The sequence below is a fragment of the Ailuropoda melanoleuca genome, chromosome X (assembly GCF_002007445.2).
Source record: "Ailuropoda melanoleuca isolate Jingjing chromosome X, ASM200744v2, whole genome shotgun sequence".
Lineage (NCBI taxonomy): Eukaryota > Metazoa > Chordata > Mammalia > Carnivora > Ursidae > Ailuropoda > Ailuropoda melanoleuca.
In genome coordinates this window covers 83,739,466-83,765,290 of record NC_048238.1, presented here as the reverse complement: position 1 = coordinate 83,765,290, position 25,825 = coordinate 83,739,466, and the positions used below count along the sequence as shown (strand labels likewise).

The following is a 25,825-nucleotide window of genomic DNA, read 5'->3' as shown; positions in this document are numbered from 1 at the left end:
AAAAAAAAAAAATCTCGGTAACTAAGATAAATAATATTTAATGCAATGTTTAAAAAAAAATGATGTGGGCAAACGACGGCCCGTCGCCCGTTTCTGTAAATAAAGTTGAATTGGAGCCCCAGGGTTGGGATTAGGGTGAGGCAGGGTCCTGCAAATGCGGGATACGATCCTGTCTTTATTTTAAATTTTGGGAATTTGTTCATCATGGATTTTGGCCTTACTTTTGACTTTTTAAAAATGGTGCACTAAAGATCATTTGTTTTGGTTACTGACTTGTTTGGTGCCCCTTAAATTTGGCGCTGGGGCAGGAGCCTCATTCTTTTCACCCTAGACCTGGCACTGCTCTGTCGCTTCCCAGGTGAAGCCAGAGGAAATTGGGGGAACAGCGAGTTGGGACACTGTCAGCGTGCCCCAGACTCTGCTTTGCAAAAAACGAGTTAACAAAGATCTTGCCGGGAATTGGCAGAGGAGAGTCCAAAGGACTCAGCTGGGGGTGGGGACATTATTTTAGCCAGCAGCCAAATAAAGAGGTTGTACTAGGAAGGTTAGGAGGCTGTGCGAACTAGGTTGGCATTTAGCTCCTTGGACGCATAGTAAAGTGCTCTTGGATTGAGTAGATTCCTGAACTCCAGAAGCTTTTAGAGGAATCAATAGAATTTGATTGACAGCCATTGTGTCCATGGACAAGTGCTTACTGAGCCCCTTAATCCCTGCAGTGGGTAAGCATTTGCCAGACAAGTCCTTAAAAACCTACTTGCCAGCTTGAGTGCACTCTCTTAGGTTCGGAACAGTAGCGGAGAATATAATCACATATCATATGTCTAAGTAATCGCAACAATGTTTATAAAAATGAGGATACTGTTGCAAAGTGCTACTGCTGCCGCTCCGGAGGTTGCCCAGCACACTGAGGACACGGGGTGTCTCCCTTCCTTTCCTCTCCTGCCCTCTCCCACCTTCTCCAGATGTGCCCATTGAAGGGCCCAGTTCTAGGGCTCCTCCAGGATGGTAAGGCCCTTCATTTAATTATACTTTGCAATTTGTAAGTCTTCCCCGGGAACCCCAGAATCCAAAGTGATGAGCACACACGGAGAGTGTTCAAAGTAGAGCAGTTTGGAATCCAGCTTTGTTGATCGGGGGTGAAACCCTGGACTTGCCTTCGTGAGAAGTTGCTCCGTTTCTCATTAGTCGATTATAACAGTGATGCAGCTGGATACAGAAATGACCTTACTGTAGAGTTTCAGTGATGAAGTATATTCTCTGAAAGTGATAGTCCCTCCTCTTACCTTTACTGGTGAGAGAATTAACAGCTACAACAAAAACCTACACAGCATTTTATTCAGATGGAGGTGGTTTTTAGAATGCATTTCAAAGTAGAATTCAGAACCTTTCCAGTTTGAACTTTTGATGTCCTGGTTAATGCATTTTTATTGAAATGTTAATTACACTATGATACCCCTTACCATCACTTAGGTACCCCTTCTCTGTCTTTCACTGGCCACATCTGCTACTCCCTTGGAGCGTGATGTCCCTACTGCTTTCTATTCCAAAGCTCTTTTGCTGTTTCAGGCATTTTCACATGTACTGTTCTGTCAGATTTCTATCTCACCGCAAAAAGTTGATCAAATAATTACATAGAATTTGTCCCTTCTCGGGGCACCTGGGTGGCACAGCAGTTAAGCGTCTACCTTCGGCTCAGGGCATGATCCCAGCATTCTGGGATCGAGCCCCACATCAGGCTCCTCCGCTATGAGCCTGCTTCTTCCTCTCTCACTCCCCCTGCTTGTGTTCCCTCTCTCGCTGGCTGTCTCTATCTCTGTCAAATAAAAAATAAATAAATAAAAATCTTTAAAAAAAAAGAATTTGTCCCTTCTCAGTCTTTGGGTGCCTAAGTGTAGTTTTATTGAAGACGAAATATGAAGTGGGTCATTTCAAAGCAACTTCATGCCCTGAGTCTGTATTTTGCTAGATCCACTGTGGGTGCGAGCTTTCTTCATTGCTTATGACTAGATATGCTTCAAGGAATCAGATAGATGTTCTTAAAAGTGTCAAGGTCATAAAAGACAAAGAAAGACTGAGGAACTGTCACAAATTAAAGGAGACTAAGGAGAATGACAGCTTAATGCAGTGTGTGATCCTGAATTGGATGCTGGACCAGCAAAAGGACATTGACGGTACTATTGGTGAAATTTGAGTATCTGTAGATTCGTTACTGGTAGTCCACCAACACTGTTCTTAGTTACAGTGCTTATGTAAGATGGTAACATTTGGAGAAGCCGAGTGAAGGAAATATAGAAATTCTTGTTTTATTTGTTTGAGAGAGAGAGCACATACAAGCAGGGGAGAGGCAGAGGGAGAAGCAGACTCCCACTGAGCAGGGAGCCCAATGTGGGGCTCCATCCCAGGACCCCGGGATCATGACTTGAGCCGAAGACAGCCTCTTAACTGACTGAGCCACCCAGGCGCCCCTAGGAATTCTTTATACTTTGTGTGTGTGTGTGCAAAATATTTATGTCTGAAAATTAAAAAGAGAGAGAGAAAGAGAGAGAGAGAAAAGAACAAAAAAGAAGAAACCAGGAACAAGAGCCCAGGAAAAATAGAGACTAATATTAATGATGATAATGATGATGGTGGTGGTGATATATGGCTGGTCAATTCATTAAAAACTAATTCCTCCAGTGAAGCATTGGTGGGGGCTCTGTGTTAGTAACTATTGTGTTACTGGCAGCTTTTTAGAATACATGTATAATTAAGAAAGAGGAACTAAAGCTAAGGTAGTGCTTGGTAATTCTCAAGAAAAAACTAGGAAGAAGGTCAGAAATGATACTTGGGCCTCAGTTATGTATGTACCAACACACCCAGAATATAGGTAATAAAGTGAATGTAAAATGTTAATACAAGCAAGAAAACGCAGCTTTATAGGTATCGTGCCAACTTGGTAGAGTAGGACTTCTGTCTGGAAAAGGAAGGGGAGACCTGGTTCAGCGAGATACTGTGTAGAAGGACAGCAGCATAGTAATATATCAAGGAGGTATAACCAATAATTCATTGGCCGGGGTGTGGGGGGGGGAAGCATTCAGTGAAAATGGAAGGGAGAATTGAAAGTGATTGTGGTTGTGGAAGTATACAAGGAACTGCCTGGTTAGATAACAGCTGTGAATAATACTTCATAAAAGCATCACATAGGCGAGAGATGGTGATCAGAGCCATAAACCATCTGAATACCTGCTGTAAGTCTCATTATTCTGATAGCAACACATTGGATACATTCTTAACTCTCTTGCTGATAATTACAGCTCTCCGAAGACTAAAGAATCAGTGAGGTCAGTTGCTAAACTGGGCTTAATCCTGACAATAAAGAAGGAAGATCTGGTTAGCAAAGTGAAAGTGACAAGAAGCTTGGGGAAACTGACCATGCCGTCTGGATCTGTGAAGCACAAGACTGCTGAGCATGGTTAGAGAGGTTAACTAATGTGTGTGTGGGGGGGTAGACTTCAAAAAGATCAGAGAAAAGATAAATAGATGCCCTGGCCAAATACCAAAAGAGAAAGATAGCTCAAGAGGGCAAGAGATTCCAAAAATAGAATTCAAACCTGTACAAGTTAGAAAAATTCGGGAGAGATAAATACAAGTGTCCTTGCAGATTACTCTCCGAACAGCTCAGATTTTAAAAGTACATATATAGATGACAGGAGGGCTGGACTTCTAAGGACAAAGACCAAAGAGTATCACAAACCTCTAGGAACTGAGTCAGAAGGGCTAAAGTCCAGAATAAACCCAGGCTTATAAAATGGGACGGACCACAATAAAAGGTTCTGATGTTATATTTATTGCAGGACAGTTAAGGATGAGGCGTTAGAGCTTGACGGTAGCATGTATGATGAAGAACTAGGGGTCTTCGTCGACTGGGAGTCGGCCATGCCAAAAATTGCTAATGAGTCTTGAGTTGGGCCAAGAGGATGGTGGTGAACAGATCAGGGCCTCTTGCTGGCTGGCCCAGAGAATTCATGCTCACTTCTGGATGCCACGTTTCAGAGGACATCAACAAACTAGAACATATTTAAAGAAGGCATTAGGAAAGTGAAGTGCCTGTAAATCGTGTCGTATGAGAAATGGTTGAATATTCGAATGAGAAATACTGGGAAAGAGCTTTGGGTCAAGGAGGGACATCATAACTATGTTTGTGGGAGGCCTGGCTGGCTCAGTGGGAGGAGCATGCAACTCTTGATCTCGGGGTCATGAGTTCGAGCCCCATGTTGGGTGTAGAGATCACTTCAATAAATAAAAAAACTTAAAAAAAAAACTGTGTTCAAAATTGGAGAACCGTCAGGTAGAAGACGATCAGACATTCTGTATGGACAGTCAACACCAGCTGGTATCATGAAGGAGACTTCACCTGAACAAGAAATGACTTTCTAAAATATGAGCTACTTAAAGGTGGAATGGGTGGCTTTACGATGTGGGGAACTTCACATCGCTGGAGACGTTAAGAGTTGAGGCAGAATGACCGCTTGTTAGGATCACCGTAGAGGAGATCGTTGTGTTGATGGGGAAGAGTTCTGCACCCTTCCAATTCTAAGATTCTATGTATCTTATTCTTATTCTTATGTATCTCTCTATGTAACTTATGTATTCTTTGTGTCTCTATAAGTTTGAATGGCTTTGAGCATCTGAGTTTGGGAATCTGGGACAAAATAGGAGAGAGGTAATTTAGCCCAGGGTTCAAGAGGGTGGGCTCTGGAGACACGCTGCTAGAGTTCAAACACTGGCTCTACCACTTGTTGTCAGGCCTTGGGTAAGTTGCTTAAACCCTCCAAACTTATAATCTCTTCTGGTGTAAAATGGTAATGATAATAGTACCTATATCTCAAAGTGTTACAGGATTTTGTTTCCTTCAGTGCCCGCAATTCTTGCTCACGCCACTTCGAAGAGTGAAGAGGTAGACCAGATGGACAGTGGTGGGCAGCAAAGCAAAGTTTACTGAGCGTTAGTACAGAGCTCCGGAAGAGGGAGGGGACCTGAGAGGGTCGCCACCGGAATTCCTAAGTCTAGGTTTTTTATGGGCTTGCTGGCGGGCAGTTTTAATCTGATTAACCCTCATGCCCTGTCACCCAAGCAGGTTTTTGTCATCTACCTATCAGGTGGGAAAGGGTGGAGGGCTCCTTCCAGGGTGGTGTAAAATTCTTTTAAGGGTGGTTTCGTCTTAGGGCAGGGCCCCTTGTCCCTGCCTGCCTTTCTTCCAACTATCTTTCTTTAGAAGGACGGAGGGACAATTAAATGAGATAATGTTTGCATAAACAGTCTGGTACCGAGTGAGCGTTCAGTACACGTTAGATTTTATTAACACTAAATAAACACTGGGGCGCCTGGCTGGCTCAGTCAGTAGAGCATGTGATTCTTGATCTCTGAGAGTTCAAGCCCCACACTGGGCATAGAGCTCACGTTAAAAAAAATAATAAAAGGTTAAAAAAATACTAAGAAAAATACTAGCTCAGGATGACCAACTCTTTTAATGGACAGATCACTCCAGCTGTGCTGAAGTAGGGCGGTAAGCCGGTTCTCAGTCCCAAGCAAGGACCCTACCTATCATCTGGCAACCGTATCAGAGACCACTTAAGCAGGATTTGCGTGTCTAAGAGGCACCCAGAAAAAGCACTCTGGGTTTTGTGACCTGGCTTGCATTTGCGATATGGAAGACCGTGACATCACTCTGGTGTTCTCCGCGCAGTTACTGCGAGAAGACAACGCTCGTCGTTTGTCGGCCAATCTTCCTGTCTCTGGTCTCTAATCCTAACTACTTCAGCTTCTGGAACAGTCTTGCTCACATCCAGTTTTCTTTCTTTTCTTTTCTTTTTTTTAAAAGATTATTTATTTATTAGAGAGAGAGAGCAGAGCAAGTGAGAATACAAGTTGGGGGGAGGGGTAGAGGGAGAGGGAGAAGCAGGCTCCCTGCTGAGCAGGGAGCCCAGTGCAGATGTGGGGTTTGCTCCCAGGACCCTGGGATCATGACCTGAGCCGAAGGCAGATGCTTAACCAACTGAGCCACTCAAGGTGCCCCCATATCCAGTTTTCATCACATCCCTGTGCTGTGCAAGAAATACCTCCCTCTTTGCTTGGTGGGTCAAGCCTGACTGCCTCAGCTTATCATTGGAAGCCTTTTTCCCTCCCATCCCCACCAAGGATTTCATTTCTAGCCCCTCTGGGGAGGCTTAGAAAGCATTTGATGGATTCCAAAGCAGAGAAGCAGGGGCGCCTGGGTGGCACAGCAGTTAAGCGTCTGCCTTCGGCTCAGGGAGTGATCCCGGCGTTATGGGATCGAGCCCCACATCAGGCTCCTCTGCTAGGAGCCTGCTTCTTCCTCTCCCTTCCCCCTGCTTGTGTTCCCTCTCTCACTGGCTGTCTCTATCTCTGTCGAATAAATAAATAAAATCTTTAAAAAAAAATAAAGCAGAGAAACAGAACACTCCCTTCACACCCTGAGAAAATGAAAATAAGCTGAAGTTTATTTTAGGAACAAAACTAGAGGTTTTTTTAAAGTTAATTTTATTATTATTATAAGTTTTAGTAATCTCTACACCCAACATGGGGCTCAAACTCATGATCCCAAGATCAAAAGTTGCACATTCTGGGGCGCCTGGGTGGCTCAGTCGTTAAGTGTCTGCCTTTGGCTCAGGGTGTGATCCCGGAGTCCTGGGATCGAGCCCCACATCAGGCTCCTCCGCTGGGAGCCTGCTTCTTCCTCTCCCACTCCCTCCTGCTTGTGTTCCCTCTCTCGCTGGCTGTCTCTCTCTCTCTGTCAAATAAATAAATAAAATCTTAAAAAAAGATTTTTTGAGCCAGCCAGGAGCCCCCAAAAACTAGAGTTTTAAGAGTTGTCCTGAAATTAGAAAAATGAGGCATTCCTTTTCCCCACTTAACTTTATTGAAAACATCAAAACTACAGCTCAGAAAGCATTCCTGTGTGTGACAATAGCAAGAGTGTGGCTGTCCATCTCATAATATGGGCAGAATACACAGAAGATATTAACATGATGTAAGTAACCTGAGGTCAGGATTTTAGATCTAGTAAAAAAAAATTTTTTTTTGCAGATTTCAGAACTTAAAAAAAATTGTTCACTTGGGGAAAAATGAAGAGTAAATAAATAGACTATTCACTGTGGGTAAAGAATTTGTCACCCTCCCAATGTTAACAGATTGGGTTACAGATGAGATCTTCCTGTGTGTATGAACTGCTATTCCTCTGCTATAACTCACCTTAGTAACAAATGACCAAACGACATTTTTCTTTGGAAAATAAATTTAACAGGGAAAAACACTTTCAACATACTGAAAGCCTGTGTGTGTGTGTGTGTGTGTGTGTGTGTGTAAATTAGCAATTTACTATTATTGCTTTTTAATGCATAGATAGGCACTATTTGGAAGTACAGTTATATAAACTTGACATGGAGTCCTCAAGGGGAATAATCCAAAATTTGATTTTTTAAAAAAATCAAGTAGAGATGATTAGCCTGAAGTGTCTTCGTTCAGTTCCATTTTTCTTTTTGATATGTGTGTCAAATGTTCTATTTGATCCTTTTCTAGGCAACTGGGACATCTTGTGAGAATCACTTCGGTTGTCTAGATATTTTATTTTCCGGGTAGGCTTGCAAAGCAAGTTAAAAAGGCAGAGAATTCAGGCCGCTTCAACGGAACATGACTTCAATTGGAAGAAGGCCATTAATGAAGTGGTCACGGCACAAACTGCCTTCCCGAGAGAAGGTGCCTGAGGTTCTTATGCTTGAGATGCTTCACATTTAAGAAAAGAAGGATGGTTCTACTACGACAGGGTGATGAATTTAGAATGTTAAAGGTTTTAATTTAGTTTCTTTAAAAAAAAAGATTTATTTGCTTATTTGAGAGAGAGAGAGAGACAGAGCACACAGAGGCAGAGGGAGAAGCAGGCTCCCTGCTCGGGGCTCCATCCTGAGATCCCAGGATCACGACCTGAGCCCGAGGCAGATGCCTAACTGACTGAGCCACCCAGGCGTCCCTTTAACTTGGTTTCTGATAAGGCATAATTTATACTCTGGTGTGTGCACTCGGAAGTCAGCAAACGTTAGGAGTTTCAGAACAAGTGTGTCGATGGGGCGCCTGGGTGGCTCAGTCGTTAAGCGTCTGCCTTCCACTCAAGGCGTGATCCCAGCGTTCTGGGATCGAGCCCCGCATCAGGCTCCTTGCTCCACTGGGAGCCTGCTTCTTCCTCTCCCACTCCCCCTGCTTGTGTTCCCTCTCTCGCTGGCTGTCTCTCTCTATCAAATAAATAAATAAAATCTAAAAAAAAAAAGAACAAGTGTGTCAGGAAGACTAGGGTCGAATGGAGCAATGAGAGGCCGGTGTGGGTCAGTGCAAGCTGCAACCCCATGACTGAGCTCCTGATGTGCTGTTTGCTAGGCCACTTCAACTCCCTGTCACTCTGAGGCTACAGTGATGCCCTTGCTTTGGCGTCGTCTAAGTTGCACATCTATGGAGTGTAAATAGCACTTTTCATTAATGTTGAGTTTTGTTATAAAATCTGGCGGCAGGCCACCATCCAGCAGTCGCGCTGGGAAGCTTTCCCATGGTGCAGGTGTTCACCAGGACATCAGTTTGGAGCTTGGACCTGGTATGTGGCTGAATCTTCTCATTTCCAAGAGCAGCAGATGGGGGGATCCTCTCATCACTCCACGCGCGCACGGTTATGGAGCGACATTTTTGTTACGATTGTAACACGCCTTCGGTCAGTGCACTTCTTGTGCCATTCAGTTTTAAAGAGTTGGTTTTTTAGACTTTAGCTGTCCAGTTTTGAAGAACTTTTTAAGTTCTCGCAATTCCTGGGGCTTCAAACTCTGATCCACCCCCGGGGTCAATTTATAGCTCAGAGGAGACACAATGTAACCATTTTGGTAAAGACAGATTCTCTTGCAGAATTCAAAGGTGCCAAACATAACTCCAAAATATGGGACTACCTGTTTAAAAGGAAATGAAAATCATGTTAAAATCTTAAAAAGAAAATATCAGTGCATCTGCAGTCAACCTGGACCAGGGTAAACTGAGGTAAGGGCTGTGGACAATACAACATCATTCTTTTTGGAATCGGGGAAGATGGCAGAATGAAAGCTGGCACAGTGTGGGTCGGGGGAGAGGAATGGCAGAGATTAAAGGGCATGCCCCCTGGGGTGCCTGGGTGGCACAGTCATTAAGCGTCTGCCTTCAGCTCAGGGCGTGATCCCAGCGTTCTGGGATCGAGTCCCACATCAGGCTCCTCTGCTATGAGCCTGCTTCTTCCTCTCCCACTCCCCCTGCTTGTGTTCCCTCTCTCGCTGGCTGTCTCTCTCTGTCAAATAAATAAATAAAATCTTTAAAAAAAAAATAAAGGGCACGCTCCGAGGAAGCATGGCCTGGATTAACATGCCTGTAGACAACCTGACACTTGTGCAAGGTTAGTCCAGAGTTCTTAACCTTTTTTTCTGGGGGGGGAGGGGTCATGAAATTCTTTGGGAATATGATGACAGCTATGGGTCCTCTCCCCAGAAAGGTGCACGTATGCACGTACCTACACGTTTTTGCATACGCTGTTAGGCTGGGGGATTAGCTTCCTCTTAGGAGTCCGTGAACCCCCACGTCAGGAGCCTCCACACTAAATGCTCAGCTCCTCCGGGACAGGGCGTCAGATGCCCCGCCACCGCACAGGGTCCCCTGTCTCAGGGGTGACCGCCAGCCTGTGCTCATGGGTCCTGCGCAAACGTCAGGGCTAGATGGGGCTGTCCCCAGGCAACCCGGAAGGGAGCAGCGAGGGAACGGGCTAGAATCGGAAGAGGTGGGGAAGCAAGGGACTGACCGCCCTTCTCACCTTCAGCAAGTTGGCTGTCAGCCCATTCCAGAGCGCCAGGACCCCTTGGGCTTTGACCGTCTGCCGGAAGCAGTCCACTGCTCCTGAGAAATGGACATCTACTCCTCCATGGTGGGGAAGGTGCGGGCTCTGAGCCTGGCGGGAAATACAGAAGATGGGACGTGGTGATGTCGTCACCAGCAAAGGAATGTTCTAATCAGGGAAGCCAGGGTCTCAAGTCTGCCCTCTGGTCGCTATGCTCTTGGCCAAGATGCCCACCAAGAACGGCTGCCACAGGGCCCTTGTTCGATGGGCTCAGAGTGAATATTAACACGCAGTGAAGTCACGACACCCCGTTCACCTATTTGTGGCTTATTTGGCTTGGAAGGAAGCAACCATTCAGGACAGACTAAACTTCGTACTTGACATCGCTTCCCAACCTATGCCCTCTGGACATGATAAACATTGTCCCGTGCCCTTAACCTTTTTAAAACCTCCCTCCTCCCCTGGTCTCCTTGTCTTAACTGATGCCTCCTCTGTGAAGCTCTCAAGCTGCTCATTCCCCACATCCCAGATGTCCCAGGGTGAAGAGCAGAGTGATGGCAGCATTCTTCTCGCTCCCTCTAACTGTGCCCAGACCCTGATGCCTTCCCTCTCGTGCCCGAAGTTCTCGCCTGGGGCTCGTGTCCCTCAACCACACTCCTTGTTGCTGCTCGCCTCTCTTGACCTCCTGAAGGTCTTCTCCATTCACTGAAGACCGTGCCACCTGATGGCTCCCCCTCTTCCAGATTCACCATCATCTTAAGGAGTTTCGGCATCTATAAGACAACTCATCCCACACCGCGTTCCTGGACCTCGGCTTCAGTGATCCTTACTTTTACGCCTCTTTGGCCACCCGCAATGTTGGTCACTTCACGGACTTCATCACGACTCCCGGAACTATCCTGACCAATCACCAACACGCTCCATCTTGGAAAGTAACATTTTTGTCCTTTAGTAGAAAACAGTTTTGGGATCCGATGAGAGGACTTTTCAGTAGACCATCTCTATACAAAATTGACACCATTGCCCACTGTGAGGGGCAGCCCCTCAGAGCTGGCTTTCAGTCATTGTGTCCAGTTCACATGAAGCTTTGCACATATTTTGGTTTGTTTCTGAAACAGTGTCTAGTTGAGACTAGCATAGCATCGTAGTGAAGTGGAATCAAGATTTTCCACATGGGAGGGGTGCCTGGCCAGCTCAGTCAGAAGAGCACATGACTCTTGATCTCGAGGTCATGAGTTCGAGCCCCAGGTTGGGTGTAGCAATTACTTAAAAATAAAGAAACAACAACAACAACAACAAGATCTTCCACGTGGGAGAGGCAGAATAGTCCAACAGTCTGGAAGAGCAGAACCTCTGGAGTCGGACAAGTCAGAGTCTAGTCCTGGCCGCTTGCCGCACAGGCCGTGTGACCCTGGGCACTTATCTAACCCTCCTGAGCCTTAGTTTCCTTATTCGCAGCACCCGCTTCCTGGGGCTGCTGTGAGAATTAAATGAGATATGCATGTAAAGTGATCGGCCGTGTCAGGCACGTGGTAAGGATCAGCAGATAGGAGCTAGCGTTGCTATTACTGTAACATAGAAAGTATGCTAAACAGGGACGCCTGGGTGGCTCAGTCAGTGAAGCTCTGCCTTCGGCTCAGGTCATGATCAGGGTCCTGGGACCAAGCCCCGAGTTGGGCTCCCTGCTCAGTGGGGCGCCTGCTTCTCCCTCTCCTTCTGCCCCTCCCCCTGCTTGTGCTCTCTCTCCCACAGATAAATAAAATAAAATCTTAAAAAAATAAAGTATGCTAAGTAGCAACACAATCCCTCACCTAGCGTTGCTAATTCTCCACACCCACGTCTGAAATCTTAGACTTCAGAACCCCTGGGACCACAGTGTCCTCATCCGCTGGCCCCTCCCTCGCTAGTTCCTATATTATTCATCACGCTTAGATCATTAAGCCCCCGGGCACTTGCCCCCTCCTGTCTCCCCCCGGGGCCCCCAGTTCCCTGATGGCTTCAGTGCCTTCCCTTTCCAATCCTCGCCCAGCTTTTTGTGCTCCTACTCTCAAAATCCTTGCCCCTTGTCCTTCAGCTGCTCTCACCCACACACCCCTTCTCTGCCTCAAGCCACTGAAGATGAATCCACAAAGGGGCAGATCGGTACCACTGAAGCTTCGAGGTTGCCAACGTCTGCTGGGCCTTCATACTGCGAACCAAGCCTTCAAAGTATCCTTGCCTGTCCTCAGCGCAGCTCTGCCAAACCTTCGCACAGCCCTTGATGCCCGGCACCCCACACCCGTTCCTCTACTCTAGGTAGGTGACCCGGTCTCCCGGTTCATACAGCAAACAGATGGTACAGGGCCTCAGCTTTTGCTTCTTTGCATAAACATCTTTTCTTCCCACCGGTGCCCTGGATCTCACACCTTTGAACTCTTCTTGGGCACCCGTCCCAAGAGACCTGACTTTCCTCCTTAGCAAATGAATAAACTCAAGTCCCTCTCATCTTCAAAATAACTGCTTCCACTGATCTTGACTTTGCCCTTTAGAGACAGTCCAACCTCTCATTCCCACATTAATATACAGTCAAATTACCCGGTTTCGGGGTACAGGTCTAGGAGTTTTAACATACGTATCGATCTGTGTGACCACCACCACCATCAGGGCACAGAACTGCTCCTTCTGCCCCCACCCTTGTCACGCGCTGCCCCTTTGCAGTCAAGGCCTCCCCCATTCCCAGCCCTGGGCAGCCACTGGTCTTCTCTCTGTCCCTACAGTTTTGCCTTTTGAGAATGTCATACAAATGGAAGCAAACAGCACATAACCTTTTGAGATTGGCTTCTGAAAGTATTTTTTAAAAGTTTTATTTATTTAATCATCTCTATACCCCACGGGGGGCTCGAGCTCATGACCCTGAGATCAAGAGTCGCACGTTCTTCGAGACTGGCTTCTTTCACGCAGCACGATGCTTCTGAGATTCATCCATGTCGCTGTGTTCATCAGTAGTTCCTTCGGGTTTATTGCTGCGTAGTATTCCGTTGTGTGGATGTGCCACTGTGTGTTTATCCACTTGGCTGTTAATGGACATCCCTTTCCCTTTCCGTCCGCGCTTATTGAAACAGCGGTAGACTCCGGCTGACTCCACTTCCTCCCTCCCCACTCACTGCTCTACTCACTGCCATCTGGACCCGTGTCTGCCTGTGGATTCTGGCCAGGCCTACCTTGGTTCCCTGCCTTTCTTTTTTTTTAATTTTTAAAATTTGTATTTTCAGAGCACTTGCTGCCTTTTACGATTTGGTATGATTTTCTTATTTCTTTTCTTATTTGTCTACTCCTCCCAGCTAGAATTTTAGCTCTGTGGGAGAGGGGATTTTTGCCTGTTTGGTTCACTGCTGTATCTTCGGTATCCTCAGGGCCTCCTACCTGCCAAATTCAGTAGATTTTTAAAAATATTTTCTTATTGGATTTTTGGGGCAGTGTTTGACACTAATAACCAGCAACTTTTTGTCCTCCTCAATTTATACAATTTCTCTAGGAAATTCTACCATAGCCACGGCTTTAAACACCATCTACAGGTAGATGACTTACAAATCTTTCTCTTTGGCCCTGACCTCCCACCCTGAGCTCCAAAATCAAATACCCAGCTTCCTACTGGACATCCCCACCCAGATAGCACACAGGTTCTCAAAACTTGGCACACTTAGCCCCCAGTGCTGCCTTTTCACCTTGACTACATCAAGGTTATGCTTTCTTCTGTATTTCTAGCTAGCTACACAGCTAGCTCCACACCCAACATGGAGCCCAACGTGGGACTTGAACCCACGTCTGTGAGATCAAGCCCTGAGCCGAGATCAAGAGTCAGACACTTAACCGACAGAGCCACCCAGGCACTCCTCTTCTGTATTTATCTCAGTAAATGGCACCACTGTTCAACCTGCTGTCCCAAGCCAGGAACCTGGGGTTCCTTCATTCTCTCAGTCTTACTGTCCTAGTCAATCAATCAAGTACGATCAATTTTATCTTCTAAATACAGCACTTCTCAGATCCATGCCCTTTTCTACGTTCTCAACTGCCACTCTCTTAGTTCAGGCTACCACTGTCTCATGCATGGATCATTGCGACTGTCTCTAACTCGCCTCCTCGACCCACTCCCGTCCTTTCCGGTGCATTCAGAACGCATCTCTGACGTTTCAGTGTGGACCACTGACTCCTTCACCGACTTTCTACCACCTATAGAATGAAATCCAAGCTCTTTAGAATGATATACAAGGCCCTTAAATGACAATTTTCCTAGCATTAAAAGCATCGTTCTCTCCTTGCACTCCTTAGCAATATTTCTGTACTCCTGTTAGCTCCCATTATCCCCTCTGAAGACTTTTCATTTATTCAAATGCTTATTGGGTACCTACTATGTACCAGGCACTGAGGATACAGCAGTGAACCAAACAGACAAAAAGTCCCTGTTCCCACAGAGCTGAAATTCTAGTTGTGGGGGAGGAACAGACAAAGAAAATAAATAATTATACCAAATATTAAAAGGCAGTGAATGTTCTGAAGAAAATAAAGGCAGGGAAAAGATACAGGGGGTGCCTGGAGGGCGTTGAAGTTTTTATTAGGGTGGTCCCAGAAGACTCACCAAGAGGATCTTTGAGTGAAGATCTGAAGGAAGTGAATTGTATAGTTATCTGCAAGGGCCCTGGGGCAGAAGCATGCCTGGAATGTTAGACAGCAAGGAGTCCAATGTGGTGGGAATGGAATGAACAAGAGAGAGAGTAACAGAACAAGGCATCAGAAAAGTAACTGGCAATTAGACACGACTGGACCCCGTAAGGCTGGTAGGCCATTTTAAGTATTTCAACTTATATTACTGAGTGAGAATGGGAGATGCTGCTGGGTTTTCAATAGAAGAGTGACAAACCCTAGTTTATTATTTTAATAGGATCCCTTTGGCTGCTGTGTTGAGAAGATTCAAGGCCGGGGAAAAGGGTAAAAGGATGGAGGGAGACTGGTTAGGAGATTACAAGGGGAATTGAGGCAAGAAAGGATGGTAGCTTGGACTGATGCTGGTCATGGGGGTCAATGACTCCAAAGTTTCTGGCCCGATCAACTGGGTAGATTGAAGTGCCCTTAACCAAATGGGAAAACTATGGGAGAATCAGGGAGTTTTGGGAGGATAGGCAGAGGAGACTTCAGGAGTTCAACCGTGTGACACCTCTTTGACATCTCAATGGAGATGGGGAGTTGACTACACAAGTCCGCTGCTCAGGAGAGTGGGTCAGGGCTGGAGATCTAATTTCGCAGTCCTCAACACCTAGATGGTATTGAAAGCCAGGAGACTGGATGAGATCATGTAGGGCTCGAGCCTGGGGATACCCTAACATTTAGAAGTCAAAGAAAAGAGGAAGACTGGTAAAGAAGACAAGTGCAGGCAGTGAGTGTGTCACAGCGTGTGGTGAGCTCCTGAGGCCAAGGAAGATGAGGACTGAGTTCCGATTATTGGATTTAGAGACATGGAGGTCATTGTTTACTTAAGAAGAGAAGTTTCTATTGAGTGGCAAGGGCAAAAGACCGATTGGAATGATTCAAGAGAGATGGGAAGAGAAAGACTGGAGGCAGTGAATAGGGACAGCTCTTTGCAGGAGGTCCCCTTCACACTGTACTGTAACCAGGTCTGATTGACATGTCTGCTTCTCCCAGGGGGCTGTGCGCTCGGTAAGGACTGGTCTTGTTCAGTTCTGTATCTCTGGTGCCTTCCCCGGCAGCTGGCACATGGCCGGTGCTCGGAGTGAATGATTTGCTGAATAAATGTCTGAAACACTCAGTACAGGAGTGGTCTGGAATTTTGAAAGCATTTTGACATAATGCCACGCACGAATTATAAAAATGGTGGGTCAAAACCGATACAATATGATATAGACTCTTTTTAGAAAACAAGGATCAAACTTCATATGATTTCTCCTCTCTTCGCAACAACAGTGTGTAGATAGTTCTATTTGACTAAGAAGTGATAATATCCAAGTACAAAATATCTGTAATGATGTTGCTACCGCTGCTACTAATACATAGACGTTTACTGACTGCTTATGTGCCTGTTACAGGTGAGGAGACCGAGGCTTAGGAACAGGCTAAGTGATTTGATCAAGGTCATACGGCTCGTAAGTAACACATTTTATTCCGTCTCATATGAGTTAGTTGTTTCATATTCTTTCCCCTGGGACACTGTGATCCCTGATGGCTGGGACTACCGACGTCTTACTCAGCTTCTCCTCTCCATCCACCATAAAACCCTGTAGATCGTGTGAACAAATTGCAGCCAGAGAAGTAGCGCTAAAACTCAATTTTAATCACTGAAACAAACTACCCAGAGGGTCAGGCCTTGTGGCCTGTAGATTTTTGCTGTCTCTGACCATGAAGCCTGGCCCTTTCTTGCTCTCGCTCTGGTTCACGGATCTCGTGACTCCAGCCCCCAATAACCCTGAATCCTGAAACCACAGACTCATATCTGAAAGGGATCTTAGGATATTCCAGTCCAATGGGGACACCTGGCTGGCTCAGTCAGTGGAGCACGTGACTCATGATCTCTTGGTCGTGAGTTTGAGTCCCAAGTTGGGGGTAGAGATTACTTAAAACTAAAATCCTTAAAAAAAGATGTTCCGATCCAATGCCTTCATTTACAGATGGAAACCCAAGATCTTGAGAGGAAGAGTGACCAAGAGTGACAAAAGCCAGGTGCTCTGCCTCTTGGGCCACTGCAGTCTGCCCTCTGGGACCCTGACTCCCAGTGACTCCCTGACCTTGGTCTCTAGGTTCCAAGACATAAAATGACAACGTGTGCTGCACCTGACCCCTGCCTAGCTCGTGCCCTCGCAGGACACCCCACCCTGCCACTTGTTGCTGCACGGCCCTGGCAAGGACAGTCGTCCTTTCTTATCAGACCTCAGCCTCTCTCGTGAACCCCCGCCATAAGGGCATTCGATAAACAATACAGAAAAATGTCAGTAATTCCAATGTGTATATGTGTGTGGGGGGCTAGTTTAAATTAGTGAAGGCTAAATTATGAAATTTTGGAAGGATATTCCATTTTATTTTATATGACTAAACCGGATTAACAAAGCGCAGCGTAGTAGACAGACTTTCTGGGCCCTATGTTGACATCTAGCCGAGCAGTTTGTGGAAGCCTATGTGGAGCACAAGGTCATGTGCCTGGGTTTTACCATCACACAAACCTGGGTTTGAACCCTTGTCTCCTGTACTCACTAGCTCTGTGATCGTAAGCAAGTTCCTTAACTTCTCTGAACTTCGATTTCCTCATTTCAAAAATGGGGAGGAGAATATGTCCTGCTATTTATATTATTCATTTCCTTACTGAACCCTGGGTTGTTATTATAACTTTAGTGCCATGCAAATTAATAAGGTTCCACAGTTCTTTATTTTATATGAAAGATTGTTGTATCTTTCCTTGTCAATCCAGCTTGAAGGATCAACATTCTTTTTTTTTAAAGATTATATTTATTTTTACTTTTTTAAGATTTTATTTATTTGAGAGAGAGAGAGCACGAGCATGCACAAGCAAGAGGGGGGAGGGGCAGAGGGAGAAGCAGACTCCTCATTGAGCAGGGAGCCCCACGTGGGGCTTGATCCCAGGACCCTAAGATCATGACCTGAGCTGAAGGCAGATGCTTAACTGACTGAGCCACCCGGGCGCCCCTAAAAATTTTATTTTTAAGTAATCTCTACATGCAATGTGGGGCTCAAACTCACAAACCCGAGATCAAGATTGCACGCTCTACTAACTGAGCCAGCCAGGCGCCCCACTGAAGGATCCATGTTGTAATCTTTAACCATATAGAGTCCTATATCAAGGTGAAGGGTGAACCTCTGGGTTAGTCCTTCCCTTTGGGGTATAGTACCAGTCAAATACAGACCAGAGTATGGGAAATAAAACATGAAATGGACAAGCTGAGTCTCCCAGCCTGGAGTTTCAGGAGCCAAAATGGTCAGGGGTCTTTGGTGAGTGTCTTACTTTAAAATGCTTACTTGGACACTGTTGCGACCCGGCTTCCTTTCCTTCTCACCCTGCCGATAAAGAACTATTGCCAAACAGATATTAAGAGCTTCCTTTCCCTTTAGAAAGAATCTGCCTAATCATAAGACTTGAAGTTCCTCCTGCTACTGTAAGACTGACACATTAAAAAGAGATTATGTTCATGCAGGAAATTAACCTTATTCTGATATGAAATCATATGATTGATTTATCTTCTGCTGGTTTCCAGTAAAACTACAGAAAAGCCCTGAGTCATGAGTCAAGGTAATCATTTTGTAACCTGGTGCCCCCACCACAACTAAAACAAAAAGACACTAAGCGGACATGGACCATTATGCAGCTCCCTTTTGGTCTCCTTGGGACAGAGAGAGTTTGAGGCTCCTTGCCTGGCCCCTTTATGGTTCATTCTCTATAGAGTTGCCAGAGAGATTTTTTTAAAGAATCAGGTCTTTTCTTTTTTAAAGATTTTATTTTTTTATTTGGCAGAGAGAGAGAGACAGCCAGCAAGAGAGGGAACACAGCAGGGGGAGTGGGAGAGGAAGAAGCAGTCTCCCAGCGGAGGAGCCTGATGTGGGGATCGATTCCAGAACGCTGGGATCACGCCCTGAGCTGAAGGCAGACGCTTAACGACTGAGCCATCCAGGTGCCCCAGAATCAGATCTTTTTACTCATCTGCTAAAAATATTGTAATGGCTTTATAGAACACTTAGGCAACATTTATAACCTTCAGGTAGTATGCTAGAGCCAGCTCCTATCAGCTCAGGAGAGCTGATTTTTTTTTTTAAGATTTTGTTTATTTACTTACTTGAGAGAGACGGAGCATGAGCATGAACGGGGGAGGGGCAGAAGGAGAAGGAGAGAGAATCTCAATGCAGGGCTCAATCTCACCACCCTGAGATCATGACCTGAGCCCAAATCAAGAGTGAGTCCCTTAACCGACTGAGCCACCCGGTGCCCCGGGAGAGCTGATTGTTGAATTACAGGAAATCCAGGAGCTGGTGGACCTCACAGATGGTAGCTTGAAATCGGCCATGTGAGAGTATTGATACCGTTGAAATTGGCAAACGCTACAACTCAGGGCTTTTTTTCTCCCCAGAGAATCAGTTGTTAAATATTGACCACTACATTACCACCACAGCTCGCAGGTAACACTAAGAAATGTCAATTTTATTCTAAAACAAAAAAAACCTTTTTATTGTAGAAAATTTCAAACGTATACAAAAGGGGTAAAACGAACAGAGTTCCATCACCCAGCTTCAACAGTTAGCTACTTACGGCCAATCTTTTTTCATCTCTACCCCTATGAGACATCATTTCAATTCATCTGTAAGTATTTAATTATGCTTCTCGAAAATATGATGGCTTCTTCTCTAAAATATAAATATATATAATAATACTATTATCACCCTTAAAAATTATAATGAATTAATATCATGTATCCGATCAGTGTTCACACTTCCTTCATTGCCTTGTAATTATTTTATAGCTTCTTTGTTTGAGTCGAGGTTCTTTTCCCTGTCTTGTGCTCTCTTAGCTATTTGTTTGGACCTCTGCTTTGGTACAGTCTACCCAGTATGAGTTATCTGAGTACAAACCTGGGCTGGCAGCCCACAGGCCTTGGGATCAAGCACTAGGCCCTCCTTCTGTCCTATCTCTTCAGGGTCTAATGCTCTTCATCTCACAGATCAGATACTCATCCAATGTCAAATCAAATTCCCCTTGGTATCAGTGTCACCAGTAGCTTTGCCCAAATGCAATTGTTAACTTGTGACCAGGCTCAAATAAGCCACATGGACCGTTATGGAGCAAAAAAATGAGTAATGGTTCCTCAGTGCTAGGTGTCAGGCATTATCCTGAGCACGCGACACCTACCATCTCTCTCTTTTTTTTTTAAAGATTTTATTTATTTATTTGATGGAGAGACAGCCAGCGAGAGAGGGAACACAAGCAGGGGGAGTGGGAGAGAGAGAAGCAGACTCCCCGCTGAGCAGGGAGCCGGATGCGGGGCTCGATCCCAGAAGGCCGGGATCACGCCCTGAGCCGAAGACGGACGCTTAACGACTGAGCCACCCAGACGCCCCATGACACCTACCATCTCATTTAATCCTCACAAAAGCCTCGTGAACTATAGGTAGCATGATTTTTTTTTAGATTTTATTTATTTGTCAGAGAGAGGGGGAGAAAGAGCAGAAGCAGGGGGAGCAGCAGGCAGAGGGAGAAGCAGGCTCCCTGCTGAGCAAGGAGCCCGATGTGGGACTCGATCCCAGGACCCTGGGATTGTGACCTGAGCTGAAGGCAGACGCTTAACCAACTGAGCCACCCAGGCGGCCCATAGGTAGTATGATCTTTTCAGCCCTATTTTATAGATGACAAAATAGAGTCTATGAAAGACCAAATCTCCAAAATCACACAACATGAGACAAAGCATCAGCTTGAATTTGGGTCTCTTTGACTCAGAATCGAGCTCTATTCCAGTAAAGCCCCACTGTCTTCTGATGCCCAGGACTGAGAAAATACTCTCTTAGCCCTTGGCACACTTACCATACAATTGTCACCGACTGTGGCTACCACAGTGTGTACCCTGAATGAATTCTCTAGGCTAAGACCGGAACTCATGGTATTTTTTTAAAAGATTTAAACAAAAAAAATTTTTTTAAAGTAATCTGTACACCCAATATGGGGCTCGAACCCACGACCCTGAGATCCAGAGTCGTGCAATTCACTGACTGAGCCAGCCAGGCGCCCCAGAGCTCATGGTATTTTTGAATAAATGCCTCTACCAGTGTCAGACTCAATGACTATAAAGGCAAGCCTGGATTCCTGGCTGTCCCCTGCTATGGACAACGTTTGTGCGCCCCCAACATGCATTATGTTGAAGCCACCTTGTGATGGTATGGGGTGGTGGAACCTTTGGAAGGTGATTAGGTCACGAGGGTGGAGCCTTCACGAATGGGACTGGTGCCCTTACAAGGAGAGACACCAGAGAGATGATGTCTCTTACTCCACTGTGTGAAGACATGGCAAGAAGGTGGCTGTCCGCAGACCAGGAGGAGGGTTCTCACCAGACACCCAGTCTGCCGGCACCTTGCTCCCGGACTTCCCCAGCCTCCAGAACCATGAGGAGTGTCTGTTGTTCAAGCCACCCAGTCTAGGGTATTCTGTGCTTGCAGCCCGGACGAAGATACCCCCAAAGGAAGAAGGAATGCTAATGACCAGTGCTTCTCAACCCTCAGCTGCATCGGAGACTAACCGGGGAAGCTTTTCAAAACCATCAGTGATTGGGATCCCCCCCCAGAGACTGTGATTTAACTGACCCGGGGGAGGGCTGGACATCAGGAGTTTCGGGCCAGGCTCCCCAGCTGACTGTGGTGTGCAGACAGGGCTGAGGGTCACTGCTGCAGGCAGCTCAGTGCGCAGACCTGAGTCCATCATCCTGCTGCTGACACTGACAGCACATGGGCCGCTCGCTAGCTCTGTGACCTGGAGCCAATGCCTTGACCATTCTGAGCCTCAATTTCCTCATCTGTAAAATGGGGTGATCAGAATATCTACCTTACAGGATTGTTGTCAAGAGTAAATGAAATATGTGTAAAGTGCCTTGGAACAGCATTCGACGTATAGCAAGCGTTACAAAAGTAACCATCATGATGAATGTCATTATTATTTATTATCTAAACTTGGAGAAGAGACAAGGATGCCGAAGACCAAACCGACGCACTAGGCTGGCTCGCGAGACGGCCAGTTGCCCAAACTGTATATTACTAGTAAAGAGAAGCAAAACATGTCAGGCTGCTAGTCACGAGGCCCTGAACTTACATCTTTCCTCCACACAAACCCAAAAAACTATCCTGTACTATCTAGCTCAGGCCCACCACTCCCAGGGCAGGCATCCTGCAGAACGTGCCACGGCACCATCTGGAAAGACCCAGAGAAGCCAGCTCTTCCGTCTGGCTCCGTCCCTCTCTGGACGGCCTTGTTCAGCTCCTGAAGTTCTTTGAACCTTGGTTTTCTCACCTGTGAGGAGACTGGAACTAGATGCCCTGAGGGCCTTTCTTGCTCCTCTGATCCAACCTGCTGGTCCTACTCCTTCCTGCCTCTAGGACTTCGAACCTGCCCTTTCCTCTGCCCGGCTACGTCTCTCTTAGTGATCAGAATACTCATTGATGGACGCCTGGTGGCTCGGTCAGTGAAGTGTCTGGCTTCGGCTCAGGTCAGGATCCCGGGGTCCTGGGATCGAGTCCCGCATCAGGCTCCCCACTCATGGGGGAGCCTGCTTCTCCCTCGCCCTCTGCCTGTGTTCCACCCACCCCCCCACCGCTCGTGCATGCTCTCTCTCCCTCTCAAATAAATAAATAAAATCTTTTTTTTAAAAAAGAGAAGAATATACATTGCTTCCCTCAGGAACATCTTCTCAGACCCCCCCAGACTAAGTCAGAAGCCTAGTAGACACTTACGGTCCCCCTGTACGTCCCCTTCATGGCACGTGATACAGTTTGTCAGGATTTAGTGTATAATTATTTCTTTTTTTTCCAAAGATTTTATTTATTTATCTGACAGAGATAGAGACAGCCAGCGAGAGAGGGAACACAAGCAGGGGGAGTGGGAGAGGAAGAAGCAGGCTCCCAGCAGAGGAGCCCGATGTGGGGCTCGATCCCAGAACGCCGGGATCACGCCCTGAGCCGAAGGCAGACGCTTAACGACTGAGCCACCCAGGTGCCCCAATTATTTCTGCCACATGTATTCCCCCCACCCCACCTCCAGGACCAGACACCCCACGAGGGCAGTGATGTGTCTGTCGTGTTTGTGGTTTTATCCCTGAAGCCTGCCAATGTGCCAGGCACACCGTGTGTGTTTAATACATATTGAAGGAAGGAGGGGACAGACTGGCAGTACATGAAAATGAAAGACAAATATTTCAAAGCAAAGCACTTGAGTATTTCTCTGAGAAAGCTCAAAGAGGCCTTCGGAAAGAGGTAACATTTTAGGTCATTCATCCTCTCCACGAGTACTGAAGTAAGTCAATGGTATTTCTAAAGATGTAAAACTCATACACCCTTCAACCAAAGCGATCCTATTTCCAGGAATTTATTCTACAGATGTATTCGTCCATGTGGGAAACGATGTGCGTGTTACACGATGTTTGTGGTGGCACTGTTAGTAACAGCAGAAAACTGGCGATGATCTAAATGTCCACCAATGGGGGGCTAGTTAAAGAAAGAGTTCATTGTACTGGGGAATACTACGTCACCGTTTAAAACTACGCCGCAGCTCCATCTGACTGATACGGTACCCTCTCCAAGATACATTTTGAGGTGANAATGTCCACCAATGGGGGGCTAGTTAAAGAAAGAGTTCATTGTACTGGGGAATACTACGTCACCGTTTAAAAATACGCCGCAGCTCCATCTGACTGATACGGTACCCTCTCCAAGATACATTTTGAGGTGAAAAAAAAAATGGTACAGAAGAGTCTGTGTTGCTGATGATCTAAAAAAACCCGGAAAGAACATGAATGTGTGTGTTTCTGTGTACCTTTGCATAGGCCATCTTTGGAAAGATTCAGATGAGATACTGGGAAGTGGTGTCTGCAGAGAACTGAGAGGCCAGGGGATGAAGGTCGGGGAAGACTTACTTTTCCAATGCATACTCTTTGCCCCTTATGGATTTTCCACCATCTGCCTGTGTTACGTATGCAGAAGGTAGAATAATTTAATTTTAAAAGAAAAGGAGAAGACAAGCCATAGGCTGGGAGAAAATATCTGCAAGAGACACATCTGATAAAGGACCGTTATCCCAAATATACAAAGAACTCTTAAAACTCAACAGTGAGAGAACAAAGAACCCAATTAAAAAATAGGCCAAAGGCCTTAACAGACACACCTCACCAGAGGAGATATAAGGGTGGCAAATAAGCATATGAAAAGATGCTCCTTATTCCAGATCTACAGGGAGATGCAAATTAAAGCAACAGTGAGGGAGCCTGGGTGGCTCAGTCGGTTAAGGTTAAGCATCTGCCTTCGGCTCAGGTCAGGATCCCAGGGTCCTGGGATCGAGTCCCACATTGGGCTCCTTGCTCCGAGGGGAGCCTGCTTCTCCCTCTGCCTGCTGCTTGTGCTCTCTCCCTCTCTCTCTCTCTCACAAATAAATAAATCTTTAAAAAAAATTAAAGCAACAAATGAGATACCACTACACACCTATTAGAACGTCCAAAATCCAGAATGTTGACATCACCAAAGGCCACTGAGGACACGGAGCAATGGGAACTCTCAGTCACTGCTGGTGGGAATGCAAAATGGCACAGCCACTTTGGAAGACAGTTTGGTGGTGTCTTGTAAAACTAGACATACTCTTAGCACATGGTCTAGTGATTGCACTGATTAGAACAGCTCTTGGGTCTTCCCTAAAGGAGTTGAAAACTTAATGTCCNCAGTTTGGTGGTGTCTTGTAAAACTAGACATACTCTTAGCACATGGTCTAGTGATTGCACTGATTAGAACAGATCTTGGGTCTTCCCTAAAGGAGTTGAAACTTAATGTCTGCACAAAAGCCTGCACATGGATGTTTAAAGCAACTTTGTTTACAATTGCCAAAGCTTGGAAGCAACAAGATGTCCTCTCTCAGTATGGGAATGGAGAAATAAACTAAATCCAGACAATGAAATATTATTTAGCATGAAAATGAAACAAGGCATCGAGCCGTGAAAAGACATGGAGGGACCTCAAATGCATCTTCCTACGTGAAAGAAGCACATGTGAAAAGTCTCTATACTGAGGGGCACCTGGCAGGCTCAGTCCATAGCGCATGTGACTCTTGATCTCAGGATCGTGAGTTCAAGCCCCACACTGGGGGTAGAGTTTGCTTAAAAAAAAAACACAACGAAAAAACTCTATATACTGTATGATTCCAACTGTATGACACTCTGGAAAAGGCAAAATGATGGAGACAGTAGAAAGATTGGTGCTTGCAAGGGTTTGGGGTGACGATGAGTGGGCAGAGCCCAGAGGCGTCTCTGTAGGCTAGAATGATGGGTATACATCACTATACATTTGTCCAAACCCAGAGAAGGTCCAACACTGAGGGTGAACCTTCAGGTAATCTGTGGACTTTGGGTGACGATGATGTGTCAGTGCAGACTCGTCAGTTGTGACAAACGTACCCCTCTGGTGGGGGATGTTGATTATGGGGAAGACTGTGCACGGGGCAGGGGGCAGGGGCAGGGGGTGTATGGGAAATCTCTGTACCTTTCTCTCAATTTTGCTCTGAACCTAAAATTTTAAAAAAGAGTATTTAAAAGGAGAGACAAAAGAAAGAAAAGGGGGAAGAAAGGAGTCTTCTGGCTGGAGCAAACAGGAGCTCAGAACCTCTTGCTTGTTATAGGAAACAACTTTTCTCTTCCTAGACGTGTAAGACACAGCCCGAAGACCAAGCTGCCCACTTCCCAAACCATCTGAGCGTATCTACGCTGAAGGCGGTTGTGGCAAGAAGCTTTTGTCTTTTGGCCCATCCCCAAAAACCAAACAACAAAAACAGGCCAGTCGTATTGGAGTAAAAGGACCTTTCTGTCCTGGGAACCACATGGCCCAAGAGTTTCTCTTGGCAGAGCCAGACCCCCAGGAGTTGTCCTCGCATAGCTGGGAAACGCCCTGGCTCCGTGGTGGGGATGTCTGCACGAGGGGGTGTGGGCGACTGTCCCCAGCATGGGCTGCCTGCCAGCTACCCTCCACCCCTGCAGCTGCACGCGCCTCACCTCCCAGCACACCAGGGGACCAACTTGCTGCCCAGAGAGCCCATGGTAGCGATAACGGTGGGGATCCCAGCCAGCAAAGGGCCAGCAGGTTAGTATTGTGCTTGGGGAGAGAGAGGAGAGGCAGGCAGTTGGTATGTGTGTGCACAGGGTGGGGGCTGGGGGGGTG

General features: G+C 46.3%; 1 protein-coding gene across 1 annotated transcript in view; it reads right to left on the bottom strand.

Moving 5' to 3' along the window:
* Positions 1-6,781: 6,781 nt before the first annotated feature.
* The window catches only part of SLC25A43 (solute carrier family 25 member 43), a 39,757-nt gene continuing 20,713 nt past the window's right edge, over positions 6,782-25,825 (bottom strand). Inside the window, exons 4-5 of the mRNA XM_034649422.1 lie at positions 9,866-10,000; positions 6,782-8,981 (exon numbers count right to left, since the gene is read on the bottom strand). Of these exons, the coding sequence (XP_034505313.1) occupies positions 8,781-8,981; positions 9,866-10,000 (336 nt within the window). The 3' untranslated portion in view covers positions 6,782-8,780. The remainder of the gene's footprint in view (positions 8,982-9,865; positions 10,001-25,825) is intronic.